At 31.3% G+C, this 13,962-nt stretch overlaps 1 protein-coding gene across 3 annotated transcripts in view; it reads left to right on the top strand.

Moving 5' to 3' along the window:
- The window catches only part of LOC130622135 (elongator complex protein 2-like), an 81,138-nt gene that overhangs the window by 19,581 nt on the left and 47,595 nt on the right, over positions 1-13,962 (top strand). For all 3 annotated transcript variants that reach the window (XM_057437548.1, XM_057437547.1, XM_057437549.1), the window contains 4 exons: positions 3,616-3,754; positions 3,839-3,919; positions 4,522-4,586; positions 6,106-6,172. In XM_057437548.1, the coding sequence (XP_057293531.1) occupies positions 3,616-3,754; positions 3,839-3,919; positions 4,522-4,586; positions 6,106-6,172 (352 nt within the window). The remainder of the gene's footprint in view (positions 1-3,615; positions 3,755-3,838; positions 3,920-4,521; positions 4,587-6,105; positions 6,173-13,962) is intronic.

Here is a 13,962-nt window from a genome sequence, read left to right as displayed (position 1 = left end):
TTCCACTTCGTATCATTCTTGAGCTTAATAAATTTATAATAAATTACAATCGTTTCCGAATTGTTTCACGTTCGTTTCAAGAAACGATCTGTAAACGATTTTAAAAAATGTTGATACAGTCGTTTCATTTTGTATGTGAAACGTTGGTGGAGGCGGTCCCTTTTAACTCTTTATACCTGTTAGAATAAGCTTTTAAGTGTATGGCATTATAACGCCTGTATAACGCTTCAATGATCGACGGTCACTGTAAAGAAACGTTTCAACGCGTTATAACGGTTAAAAGTCTGTCTGAGCAATGTTTAAAAATTTTCTATGTTCAAGATTTCGTGAAATCTGAATGCCGTTATTAACGCGTTATAACGCTGCTAAATAAGGAGCCAATCAGTTTGAAGTAAGCAAGATGAACTTTAACGCGGGCATACTTTTTACAGTCAGCGTTCACGTTAAAATATCAAATAAAGTTAAAAAGCAAACTGTTGATAATCACAAACCATGTCACAAATAGTTGTTACCGTTTTCACCAAAACCATCACAATTAATCAGCCAGTAAAAGATACACAGTTCTTGACCACTTCTACTTCTTTAGAAGTTTTTAAATGAACTTGGTGACTTTTGATATTTTACTTGGTCGTGTTATTTGAAAAGAAAAGTTGGATCACCTACTGAGAGATTATCTGCACACTTCATGTACTCAGCTACTGGCCATGTCCATGTAAAAATAGCAACAAGCTACAGATGAGTCTTCCAGTTGTTTGGAAGATAATCAAGAAAACAACAAAGGTTTTAATAGATATACTCTCTTCACTTAAAGATATATCACTAATCAAGAAAGTAAATAATTCCTGGGTAACAACAGGTTTGAGTGTACTTGCTGCATTTTAAATTTCTTTAATGCTTGAAAAGCATTGAGAAGTAACATTTGTTTAAAGGGGAACTCCAGTAAAAATCACTTTTTTCTTTTTTCTTTTATACGTACTCAGAAAAGCATAAGAAATCAAAAAAAACTTACTTCACTTATTTTTCTTATTTAAAATTGTTGTACTAGCCTTCCAATATTCAATTTTTTTTCTCATAAAAAAACAGACAGACGCGATTTTATTTAGGACTGGACCCGATTATAAATAATGACACCACATCGTGCAGAAAGTTTAAGCGAGCGCAGAGAACATTCATGTTAAGACCTTACATTAAATCGCTTTTTGTATGTAACTTACGTTTAAGTCTTTACAAAATGGTTAGTTGCTCTGCGCTTCGATGTACCAATTGATCGGAGAAGTGTAAAGAAGTAAGTTTTCACAGAATCCTGTCTGTGAAAAAAAAAGAATTAAAAAATGTCTAAACAAAATACGTCGTGCAGGTGATCTACCAAGCAATCAAAGTTTCTGTTTTTGGTTGGCGCACTTCACAGATAGTTCTTTTAAAAGAGATCTCCAGGAAATAAACTTCCATATTAAAATATTGCCACTTTGTAAAAATGCCATTTCAGCTAGTGAACGTGATCAAAGTGTCTCATTTCTTCTCATTTCATTATTTTGTACTTATATCCACAGAACACAACCAAATAACGTTTTGTACATTTTTATATTAAGTAACAGAACATTATACCAATTTCCAATACAAACACAGACAAAAAAGTTTTCTAGTTACACATGTATTTTTCGTAGTGCTAAAGTTTTTTTGATGGAAGGACATGCCCAATATTTTCAGGGGGTAAATGTACCCATTTTCTTCAATCTTTGTAACTGTTTAAGGCTGCATGTAAGGATGATAATGCAGTTTCTAAAACAGCTTTGTCAAAACAACCACTTATAAGTCAGTAGCTTCTGCAGCGCATTTATGACCTACCATAATCATAAGAATGATTTTTATTTACACAATATTAATACCCCTGTTTTACCAACTTATAACGACCCGAACATTATTCAATCTTTCGATCACGCATTTAAATGGTCCTCCATCACAGAGAAAATTTCAATGTAACATAAAATTTGTTGGTATTTGTGTGCAAAAAAGTGCGTGCGGAGGAAAAATATTGCTGAACTGGGAAATAAAATAAATTGGTCATATTGAAGAAGAACTACTTTGTTCATCACTAACATACTGCCAAGCAGTGAGCGGGATTCGATTCGCGGTCCCCAGAACTGGGAGCCGCAGACAAACCAACTACACTACGTGGGGCAATATGAACAAAGTAGTTCTTCTTCAATATGACTTACACGCATTATACTCGCCCGTCTTGATCAGAGGTCTGATCTGGGTGAACCATTTTCTGTTGAGAATGAAATACGGATGTGGTATGATAAATATTCACCTATATGTATACACACCATCTGGATAAACTATCTGAGTTCATCACTAACATATTGCCGCAGGTAGTGTAGTGGGTTCGTCTGCGGCTCCCAGTTCTGGGGACCGCGGATCGAATCCCGCTCACTGCTTGGCAGTATGTTAGTGATGAACAAAGTAGTTCTTCTTCAATATGACTTACACGCATTATACTCGCCCGTCATGACCAGAGGTCTGATCGGGGTGAAGCTTTCTCTGATAAGAATGAAATACGGATGTGCTATGATAAATATTCACCTATATGAAAATAAATTGGCTTGTAAAGTAAGAAAGATTTTTTACTGAAGCAAATGATAAAGTTTTTTGACGAAAAGAATTTTAAAAAAAGCGATTAAATATATTTTTTATTTCTTTAAAAAGAAAATATTTTGCTAAGAACGTTGCTTTGAGTCAGTAAAAGACACCTCGTCACTTTGCATCATTATTAATTTCTCCCTTGTGAGACACAAGAGGTTTGAAGTTGTGTGGCTGTAGCTTTGTAAAGTCTTTTTCATGAAGAAAATTACCGATTCTATGTTTTCTAAGTTATAATCTTCGTCATTATTACAAGACTTCTTATCAACTAACAATGTAAACAGTAAGTAAACAAACTTTTAGAAAGTGTGCTGCTGAGCTCACAGACTTTCTGCATGATGTGACGTATGCTGATTTATTCGTATTCATTTATATGTATGACGTATGCTTATTTTTTATTCGGACATAGTCCTCTCAGCTTTACGCGTCCTTGCAAATTTATTTAAAATTGAAGATGTTTACAGACCCGATTAAGGTATAAATAAAGATTTTTAACGATTGTAAAAGGTTTATTCTGACATATTTATGTATTGTCTTATCAAAATGACATTTTTTCAAGTATTTTTTTTTTCCCTGGAGTGCTCCTTTAATTCTATGAAGAATCTGCCATTTTGATTTCTATTTGAAATGATGTCTGCAAAAAATCAGAAAACTATTTTTATAATTGGCCTACAAAGCTAGCACACAATCTACAAGTTTGAAACGGTTGAAGCTATTATTGCAATTGCCAGCAATTTCCAGCCTTGTAAAAATTTGCAATGCACATGCTCAGAGCACAAAACCTCTCTTGAACGATTGATCGCTGGAGAAATATAGGAATGTGAATTAGATCTCAGTAAGATATAGATTCAAAATAAACGTTAATGTGCAACATTTGGTAATACAATTTTGAAAATGTGTTATTTTAAAATTTCAAGTGATGCTTGTATATATATACCATATACATGCATAGAGTACCCTCACATTGTTTTTTAGTGGCAGTTTCAACAGCAACTAACAGGACACAATAATGTTATATGTTCCTTGGCTTCAGTCACCTACGGAAATAATACATATATCGCATCTGCAAGCTCAGATTCAACAGTGAAATTATTTAAAAGACAAGGAAAAGAAGGTTGTTTTTTTAAGATTGTCAACATTTTATTCGAAATTATTTGTTTGGGATAATCTAGCATCATTTTATTGTTTATGTTTTTAGATTTTCAATGTGTTCAAACAATCTCATTTGGCAATGGATTTTCACATACATTGGCAATGTCAATACTGCCTAGCTTGAATGGTAAATCTTTTCCTGGGTTTTGTGTTTGCCCCATATATGCTCAAAATAAAACAGCAATATTTCTAACTGTTAGAATAGCTATGTGGAGTTCTAAGCTGATTCATGAGAGAACTTTTTTTTGTGTGATTCAGTAAATTTCGCTAACCGTTGCTAAGCATCAGATTTTTACGACATAATTTTTACAATTTGTTAAACAATAAAACAATTGACAAACACAATAGTCAACAATAGAATATTAGCTTTTTACAACAAGTACTATGCAGAACAACTAGCAGACGATAACAATTGTTACTTACACATACATAAAAGACACAAAAACATATTACAGCACACCCATATAACCCCTCTTGTATAAAGTCGCTTGAATAATTTTAAATGACGTGACTGCTTTTGTACAATAAAAACTGGCTTGTTGTCCCAATTTGTAATTTTCTGTATTGCCATCCTTCTTACTTTTTTATCTTACCTTGTGCCTTGCAGTATTTTGCATTTACAGGTTTTTCTTTATCTACTGAAATGTTTTATTATTACTTGCCAGATTGAGCACATAAAAATCACATTTAATTTATATGCTCTAAACTTCATATGGCATTTAATTTCAGGTGTTATGCTAGCATGTGGTTGTGATGATATGTTAATTAAAATTTACACCTTGCAAAATAACATGGTAGGTTCTTTTATTATTTTTGTTCAATTGGGATAGGGCGATGGTTTGGTTTTGGCTCAGGCTTTCGTCAATTTCGTCGGCGTTTTTTAAGGTGGTTTAAAACAATCACTTTTATACACACTATATTCACAAAGTGGGGAAAAATGTGCAAATTGATCTGTTATTTTAACTTTCCATAAATTATTCATGATATTATAATATGAGTTTGTTTTTACACAAATACATTGTTTCTTCTTTGTGATTGTTAATATGCACAGCAATTTCTTGTTATTCTTTTATTTTTAAACTGGTCAATAAGGCCCATGGAAAATCCACTTAGGCAGGGTAACAATGGAAAATAGAACCATCACTTAAATTTTGATGATGTCAACAAAGTCTCACAAATGTACAAAATTTTAAAAAAAAATGTTCGGCTGTTGAGCTCCAAACTCTGATTAAGAAAATGTATAGGATCATGTACTTTGAAGAGATATTTGGATTTAAAGGTTTTTGATGACATGACTGACGTCACCACCTCGTTTCCAAGTTATTTAATTCAAAACTTTAAGTGCATTGTAATGACTTCATTAATTTAAGTTAAGATATTGACGTTATTGACGTCACAACATTTAACATTTGACACATGTCTTTTTCAGGGACATCAAAGGTAAACGAATACATTTACATTGCCTGTCATAAACAGTCACACTCTTCGTATTATTATATAGACTAGTCGATAAGGCCTGTGGAGAAATCCACTTAAGGAGATGGTCAATGGAAAATAATTTGTTGTTTTGCTGACGTCAGTACTGTAGATCCCCTTTATTCTTTGATTGTAATGTGTATAGATTAAAGCGCTGATCAAAATAATGTATAGGTTTATATGTTTTCGATGAACAAATTATTCACCCAGGATAGCCTCTTCAGTTCCTATTGGTACTGCTATCAACGAGGGTCCTGCGAAGGGGGTCCTAGTGCATTTAAAGCTCCCATATGAGCTATGAAAGTCATGCAAGCACAGCAATCGCCCAGCTAGACAACCGCCTAAGATATCAATTCCATTGTCATGCTGAGCGCTAAGCAGAAAGGATAGATTCACACTTTTATTGTCTCTGGCATGACTCCGCCAGGGTTTGAACCCAAGAATTTTCTGCATTCGAAGCGAACGCTGTACCACAAGGCTACCAGTTTGCATTAATTCAAAATCTACCTTACATTAGGCAACAAAATATTTCTGTCTAAAAACCAAATCACTCATCTTTTGTATTGCGCAATGACTAAATATTTAAAATTTAACAGTGAAAACCTGTTTTATGGCTACTGGGAGTACTAAATTATCACACTATGTAAACGCAACTGTTTATTGGTGTTTAAGTTTGTATGTGTAAAATATTGCATTTGGATTTCTGTTTATGGCATGAATTATAAATTTCTATGTTAAGAAATGCATTTTACCTATATCAACTATAATATAGTGTATAATGCTCTAAGGTAAAACATCGAAAGTAAAATCTGTCTTGATTCTGTTTATTTTTACTAGTTTGTTCATGTGTTGAGTTTGAGTGGTCATGAGGATTGGGTTCGATGTCTGGTGTTTACAAATACAGGTATGTGTTTTACTTTAGGCGATAAAATGTGTAGTTCAGGGTAGAGGGCATTTGAACTATGTAATTCCATAACTTTAATGAAAGTGTAATTTCTTGAAATTCATAGGAAATAGAAAATTTCATTCATATTTGTTAGCATACCAAATTTTAACAAAATCAGATGGAAGTTGATTCGCACGTGTAAATCAAGTAAAGCGTGCGATGTAAAGCGCACTTGCAAAGAATGTTACGCAAGAATGTTTTTTGTTGCGCATTCATTTTGTGGTATAAAAGTGGGGGACGTTATAAATCGTGAACCCCAAACACGATGATCGAGCGTCTACTGGTATAGCGACTTTCTCAATCTTAACTTCCTTTTCTACATGTCCGAAATAGTATGCATGACTATACTGTCATTTTTATATTTATTGTTCACCTTTCAAGTCATCACAAGCAAATAGGCAAAAATATGCTTTGTTTTCAAGTTAAAAAAATCTTTATCCATGTGGCTTAAAACTTCAAAAAAATTTACACCGCACGTGGGTTTCGTTTTTACAGGCATAAAGAAAAAATCCATGAAAAAGCCATCGCACGCTACAAAATGGATTTTAAAGGTTGATTTTGAAAACTCAATTTTTATTTTTCAGGCGTGCAATTAATCACACGCCTGAAACGATTTAGGCGTGTGCCAAGGCGTGCACATTCGATCGCACGCCTCTCCTGAAAAACACTGCAAAATTGATAACAAACTATATAGCGATAATTTTCACTTATCTTTGTGTTATATCCCTATAACGCTAACAGTATAAGAAATATCGATAAATGTAAATATGTATTGAAAATTATTGCTAATTATAACTAAGGTTAATTTCTACTTCCTTTGCTTAAACGAAATTAATATTTATTTATTTTCCCGTAGCCAGACCTGACAGAATAAAAACAAGTTGTTTGAGAAGAGGAGTCGTCTTAGCTTGAGGAGTCGTCTTAGCTTAAAAGGTTGTCACATAATTTACCCTACAAAACTTTACAATACTCTGCAAAACCACAATATCATTATTTCTCTCACAAAACTGTTAAAGCACACTAAAAATTATAACATATTCGTAAAAGTAACCTTAACATAATTTTTGCCTACACAGTGGCATAATAAACTTTCTCCTTAACTTTAGGGTGGGTGGGGGGTGCTTTAATACTTGAAAGCTAATCGACATGTGATTGAATTTTCTGAAAATCCGCCCTTTTGCTTAAAATCACGTGACAACGTGATACCGAGGTTATTACTGTAAGGCCTGTTCTACACCGAAAATAAATTCTATTATTTATCGCTGCAAAAATTATAATCATATAATGGCGGTGTTACCTGAGAAAAGGGCTAGTTTGTAACTAGCTTTGTAACTGTATTTTGTTTTTATTTCAGAATAGAACTATGTACTTTTGGGATATTGGAGACTTATCAGAGACTTTCTAAGAAGAAGAAAATAACACAGATCAAATTTCCCCACATTTGATCTGTGTTATTTTCTTCTTTTTAGATAATTATTTTCTAGATAAAGAAAGCACACAAAAGATTGAAAAGTGACCAAGAAAGTTTAGCTAGTTACCTAGATTTTTAGGTTAAGTGAGCATAACTTTTATTTTGTACAGGGTCATGATGTAGAGAATTAAGCAAGATGATATCGTCAAGCATGTGGATAGTTTTTGCATTTTGTTTACTTCAGCAAGGCGTGCATTTTCATCTAGTTCTTACTCTAGGAAACTGTATCACTTTTTCTTTTCAAAACAGAGTTTGTAACAAATTCAGTTAACGAAGGAGTTCAATAGGGAGCGCGTTTCATGTAGTTTTTGTTGCAAAGAAAAAAATTGTCACTTTCTATCCCAGTCAAACTTTATAACCAAACCGGGGGAGGGGGCATTGGTTATTTTTTCTTTCATATTGTATGGAGTCATCTATAAGGGACGTCCACATCTTTGAGGGAAGGGGATCTTGCTATTGCTTTCATTGTCTTTTTGGGGAGAGTATTATACAAGTTATTTTGTTATCTATTTACATGAGAAGCATTTTAAAGGGAGTTTTCTTAGTTTTTTTTATCCAGGGAATTTTCTAACTAGCTTCAATAATAGAAGAGAATATCAAAATTTGTGTCTGTATGAGGAGGGGATGTTACTTAAGAAGCCCTGGTTACATGGTTGATTTCTAATTAAAGAAACACGTTTATAAGAAAGAATACTGAGACTATACATCCTTTTAACTGAACATGTATTAAGAACAAATATAAAGTAATATTTTAATTTAAAAATATTGATTTAAATTTCCATATTCATGAAAACACGAGGAATTGCACACATTTTTTAATCCACAACCGCAGGCTTTGTTTCCTATAAAAATTATTCTGTAATTTTGCATTGTTTACTCAGAAAATTATTTTTTAAATTTCGCTTTGTTGTTTTTTTCAGAAGATTTTTTCTGTAAAGGAGAACTAACGAAAAAAACTACATAAGTTTTTAAGTAATAAAAACATTCTTACATTTCACAAAAACAACATGGCATAAAATTTTTTAAATGTTTGCATTTTGTTATGTGCAGATTTTGCCTCTAAAAAGCCATAATTCATTAGTGGTCAGGACTTGTAAGGATGCACTCTTACTTCTTGGTCTTCTAAGAGGGATTATAATTTGTCGCGAGGTTTTAAGCGATGAAGAAGACAAGGTAAATTCCAGCAGAACAACGTGGAAAAAATATTTTTCAACAATTTAACAACATTGGAAAGTAGCTAAGCAAAGAAAAACTATGAGATTATTTTTGTTCTGTTTTGCTATCACAAAATCTTTTCAGTACACTTTATTGCGCATAATCATTTAAAGTTTTTTTTCAAGTCTAGCAAATTAAATGAAGCACTTCTTTCAAGATGTTTTGATACAAAAATAACACAAGAAAATTTCATAATAAAGTTGAATACATGTAATACTTATGTCTCAAACTCTAAAACCATATTTATAACAACAAAACATTATTTTATTCCGATACAGATATTTATTTTAAAATATGATAAATAAAATTACTCTCATACGATCAGAGGAGGCACAGTTTAGCATTCCCTCACTTCGTTCATTTAGAATGCGTTTGTATACATCCCCTCTGTCTTAAGTCGCACAAGTTAGTATTTTACTGAACAGAAAGTCCTAATCGACACTGGCATGGCGGCAACTGTAGGACTACTTTGATGTTAATTATATCGAGGACTAAAGCTCAAAAATTTTAAAAAATTAACACAGTTTATATTCACATTATAATGAACATTTTACGCACAACTTGTTATAAATGGTCAGTCCTTTAATTTTGCATTGTTTCCGTAGAAAATTATTTCTTTTTCTTTATTTAGGAACTTGGATCCGAAAGTTCTTTTTTAATTTTTTTTTTCTTTTCTTACGTTTTTGGTGAATGTGGAAATCTATGAACTAACTTTTCAGAATTTTTTAAGCTGCTAAAGTTTTTCCTTCAAAAAGTTCCTTCTTTATAAAAAATAAAAACTCACTTCACCCCCACGAGGACATAATTTTATAACATCGAACAGGGTAAAAACTAAAATGAATACATCAACAATTTGCATTTTATTTTATATAAATTAAGCAAAAGCAAACAACTAACAGAAGACTTTGTCCACAAAGAAAAAATTAAACATTGTATAGCTGAAGTAAACTGTCATTCGTTGTTATAGAAAATAAATAAAGCTTTCAGAAAGAAAAGTTCCTTACAAAAAATGCATATTAACTAGGAATGCAAATACTCTCTTCATGATATATTAAAATTTATAGTTAACAACATTCCAAGTTCAATTTTTTTTTAAAAAAATAATACATTATATATGTATATAAAGATAAATTTTCTAATATTTAAATCGTGCTACTTGCTAATAATTAAAACCAAATCAAAACTTTTTCACTGGGAGTGCAGTTAAACAAGTTAACGTCTTCATGGCCCATGTGATTATGAAACATCAGAACAAACAAAAAAACCTTACTTACGGTTAATTTGGGTTGGGAGCATATGTGATGCTCTCTAGGAAAATTGACCACTTCTCTTTTCGTATTAAAAAATACAAAATACGGAAGTTTCGTTTTAAAAAATTTGGATTTCGTATTTTAAAGTACGCATATTTTTAAAAATACGAAATACGAATTTTCGTATTTTTAAAAATACGCAATTCTATTTTTAAAAATACGAAATTCGTATTTCGTCTTTCGTATTTTTAAAAAATACGAAATACGAATTTCGTATTTTTTAAAAATAGAAAATACGAAATTCTATTTTTAAAGATAGAACCTATGAAATTCTGTTTTTAAAAATAGAATTTCGTATTTTTAAAACTATTAGTGTATCAAGTGAGTGGTTGAATAAACTGAATAGAAAAATTACTCAATTTTACAAGTTTATTTTTAATAGGTTTTAAATTGGCTCAATGATTTCACAGGGACGTTTTCTCGTCATTTTAGAACGATATACGGCAACTTTACAGGAAAGTTTTCTTGTCATTTTAGAATGAAATACGGCAACTTTAAAGCTTCACAGGCACGTTTTCTTGTCACTTTAGAATGAAATCCAGCAACCTTAGAGCTTTCTCAGGGACGTTTTCTTGTCATTTTAGAATGAAATACGGCAACTTTGAAGCCTCGCAGGGACATTTTCTTGTCATTTAAGAATGAAATAAGGCAACCTTAAAGCTTCGCAGGGACGTTTTCTCGTCATTTTAGAAGAAAATACAGCAACTTTAAAACTTCATATACACATTTTCTTGTCATTACGATTACGATTATGATTATGGAAACTTCTTAAAGAAAAGACAAGTTTATATTTCACAAGTTTAGTAGGTTTTTAATTAGTTCATTTATTTCAAAAATTCGTTTCAATAATGCATCATGCACCTTTAGCATCGTCTTACTTTTGATATTTTGACAATCGTCTCAAATTGTTTTAAACTTTTTTTTACAATATTGTTTAAAAATTGTTTCATTTTTCGTATTAAATTATATAATCGTTTCTTGAAAAAAAATTTAATTTGTTTCATAATACGATTATGAGCGATGTAAAAAAAAAAATGAAACGATTCCTATATAATGAAAATTGTTTCAATTCAAAAATGAAAAGATCTCGGAGACGATACCTTTTTTATGTATTCGAATTTTAAATCTAAATCGTATTTTTAGAAATACATATTTTTTGATATGAATTTCGTATTTTTAAAAATACGAAATTCGTATTAAATAATATGCGTATTTTTAAATACGTATTTTGTATATTTTGAAAATATGAAATACAGTTTTTAAAAAAACATGCATATTTTTAAATAAAAATACGAAATACAGAATTCGATTGTTTTAAAAATAGGAATTAAAAATAGAAGCAGTCGATTTTCCTAGAGAGCATCACATATTTTTTCTCAAACAAACTGAAATTTGTAAATAATCATGTGTTCTCTGGTTATAATTTATCAATAAAAAAGAAAGAAATCAATTTTAAAAAAATGTAAAAAACTTTATTTTTAGCTAATTTTAAAACCAGAGGCCATGCGTGGGACCAAATAAATTTGTAGATAATGATCTGTACTAATATTTTGACTATTTATAGAAAAAAGTAATAATAATCTTGAACATGTAACACAAGTCTAAGTAGCTAGGTTACAGGTGCAGTAATGATAGAAAAAAAACGTATTTTCCAAATATTGTTTGTTTTTGAGTTTAGGAAATTGGGTAGTTGAAAAGTTGGATAGTTAGGTAGTTGCAAAATGAGAAAATGTGGAGTTGCTATTTTTATGATTGCTGAGTTAGTTTTACGAATATTTATTTTAAACCTAACTGCCCATCACTCTTGTGTTTAATTTATGCTGTATGAGACTTGGTAAAACTGGGAACGGTTGACAAATGTATAGCCCATAATTGCAAGTGAGTTCAGTCTTGCATAGTGAGATACACCACATCAAATTCTCCTTCAGTTCCATATCGCTGATATAATTCCATATCAAAACCTTGAGTATCGAAACCAGTGATGGCATTTTGAACGAATCAATTATGATTTTTACGGAACATTCGACCAGCCGGCTTCTTCATAAAAACAAAAATGGTAGGTGCTGAACTACCCAACTACCCAACTTTTCAACTACCCAACTTTTCAACTACCCAGGAATTTTTACTCTTTGTTTTTTTTTTCCCAAAATGGCACCACTATGAATTTTTTTTCAAAAATCCAAGAACGTTACTTTGTAATATTTATTGATAAATAATTTGGTGAAAAAAATAAAACCTAATAAACAGACCAGAGAAAAGCTTTGTCAAACGAAGATAGGAGGCGAAAAAACTATTTTAGCTAATTTTGGGCCGTTTCCTAGCAAACAGATTTTCTCACATATGAGACCAAATGAAATTTGGAGATGTTGATCTGTACTAACATTTTAGACTATATTGAAAACAGTAATGATAAGTTAAAAAAAAAACCAAAAAAACCTTTTTTGACCAAAATTGACCATTTTGATATTTTCCATAAATCCAAAAATGTCACTTTCTAGTATTTATTAATAAGTAACTTTGTGAAAAAAAAATCAGAAAAAACATAATAATTCATAGGTAACTTTGCCATCGCAAGTGACCAAAGAGAAGTGGCTAATTTATTTATTTTTAAATATTACTATACATATAATTTAGGAGTGGACCATGGGAATCATCAAGTTTTCTGTAGCAAACAAAACTCTTCTCCTTATGTAATAGCATAATTCTAGTTTTAAAGAAATATGCAATGTAAATTTTTGCCTTAAATTGGGTATTTAAATATCACATTTTTGATGACACTATCTCCCATAAATAAAATGTCCAATACAGGATTCCACTGCCAAGAAACAGAAAATATTGACAAAATGTTACGTAATTTAAGAGGTGGGAAAAATTAGTTGCTAAATGACATTGTGTTAATATCTAAAAATGATATTTTTGGTATTGCAATTTTGTTTAAAGAAATCTTTGCATAAATGCAGGAATCCTGGCTTAGTAGTGAAAAAAATCTAACATTGTCAAAAACAGGACTTGTACTTTCCACTGTTGTTTTGTATGTTGCATGGTTTGTGCAGAGCTGTAAAGGGAAACTAAGTTCATAAAAAAGAACTTATTAAAAAGAATTTAAGAACGCTGTATCTAAATTAACTGTGGAAAAAAATAAACCCTTAATTTTCATTATTTAGGCTGTTTTAGCATATTAAAGTTCTGAGATTTTTTTAATTAACCGTGTACTTTATTCACGGTTCCTCGTGAAACATACAGAATTATAACATATGGTGTACAAGAGTCAAAATTGTTGTTAGCAGCCACGAATTGGCTAGTGATGGATAGTAGTAACGAAGAGGGTGGTTGTAATAGTGAAAATAGTGAAATATAGTTCCGAAACAGATAAAAGTATTTGCAAGGGATGTTATGACAATAAGCCTGACTATACTGAAAATCAGTTGAAATATATATATGTTCACAAAAAACTGCGGATGATATATTGGACGATGAGGATGATGATTTAGACTTGAGTAGGTTAAAAAACTGACATTGGTGTAAGTGTAAAAAGTGTAACATACAAGAGTTAATGACTGTCAAAGAATGTTGTTTGGAGTCCACAACTTTACTGGCAGAAAAACTAGAAGATATTGCTTGCATTACCCTTCATAAAGATTTTGATATTCTTTGTTTAAATCACACCATATCAGAGACTGTGAGTATTCGACAATGCAGATATCAAAAAACTTTAAGGATGTAAGATCTTTTCAAAACAGGTAAGGTTATAC

This window comes from Hydractinia symbiolongicarpus, chromosome 12, assembly GCF_029227915.1.
Source record: "Hydractinia symbiolongicarpus strain clone_291-10 chromosome 12, HSymV2.1, whole genome shotgun sequence".
In the NCBI taxonomy this organism is placed as follows: domain Eukaryota; kingdom Metazoa; phylum Cnidaria; class Hydrozoa; order Anthoathecata; family Hydractiniidae; genus Hydractinia; species Hydractinia symbiolongicarpus.
The sequence above is the reverse complement of the archived record's forward strand: the minus strand, read 5'-3'. Positions and strand labels throughout refer to the sequence as shown.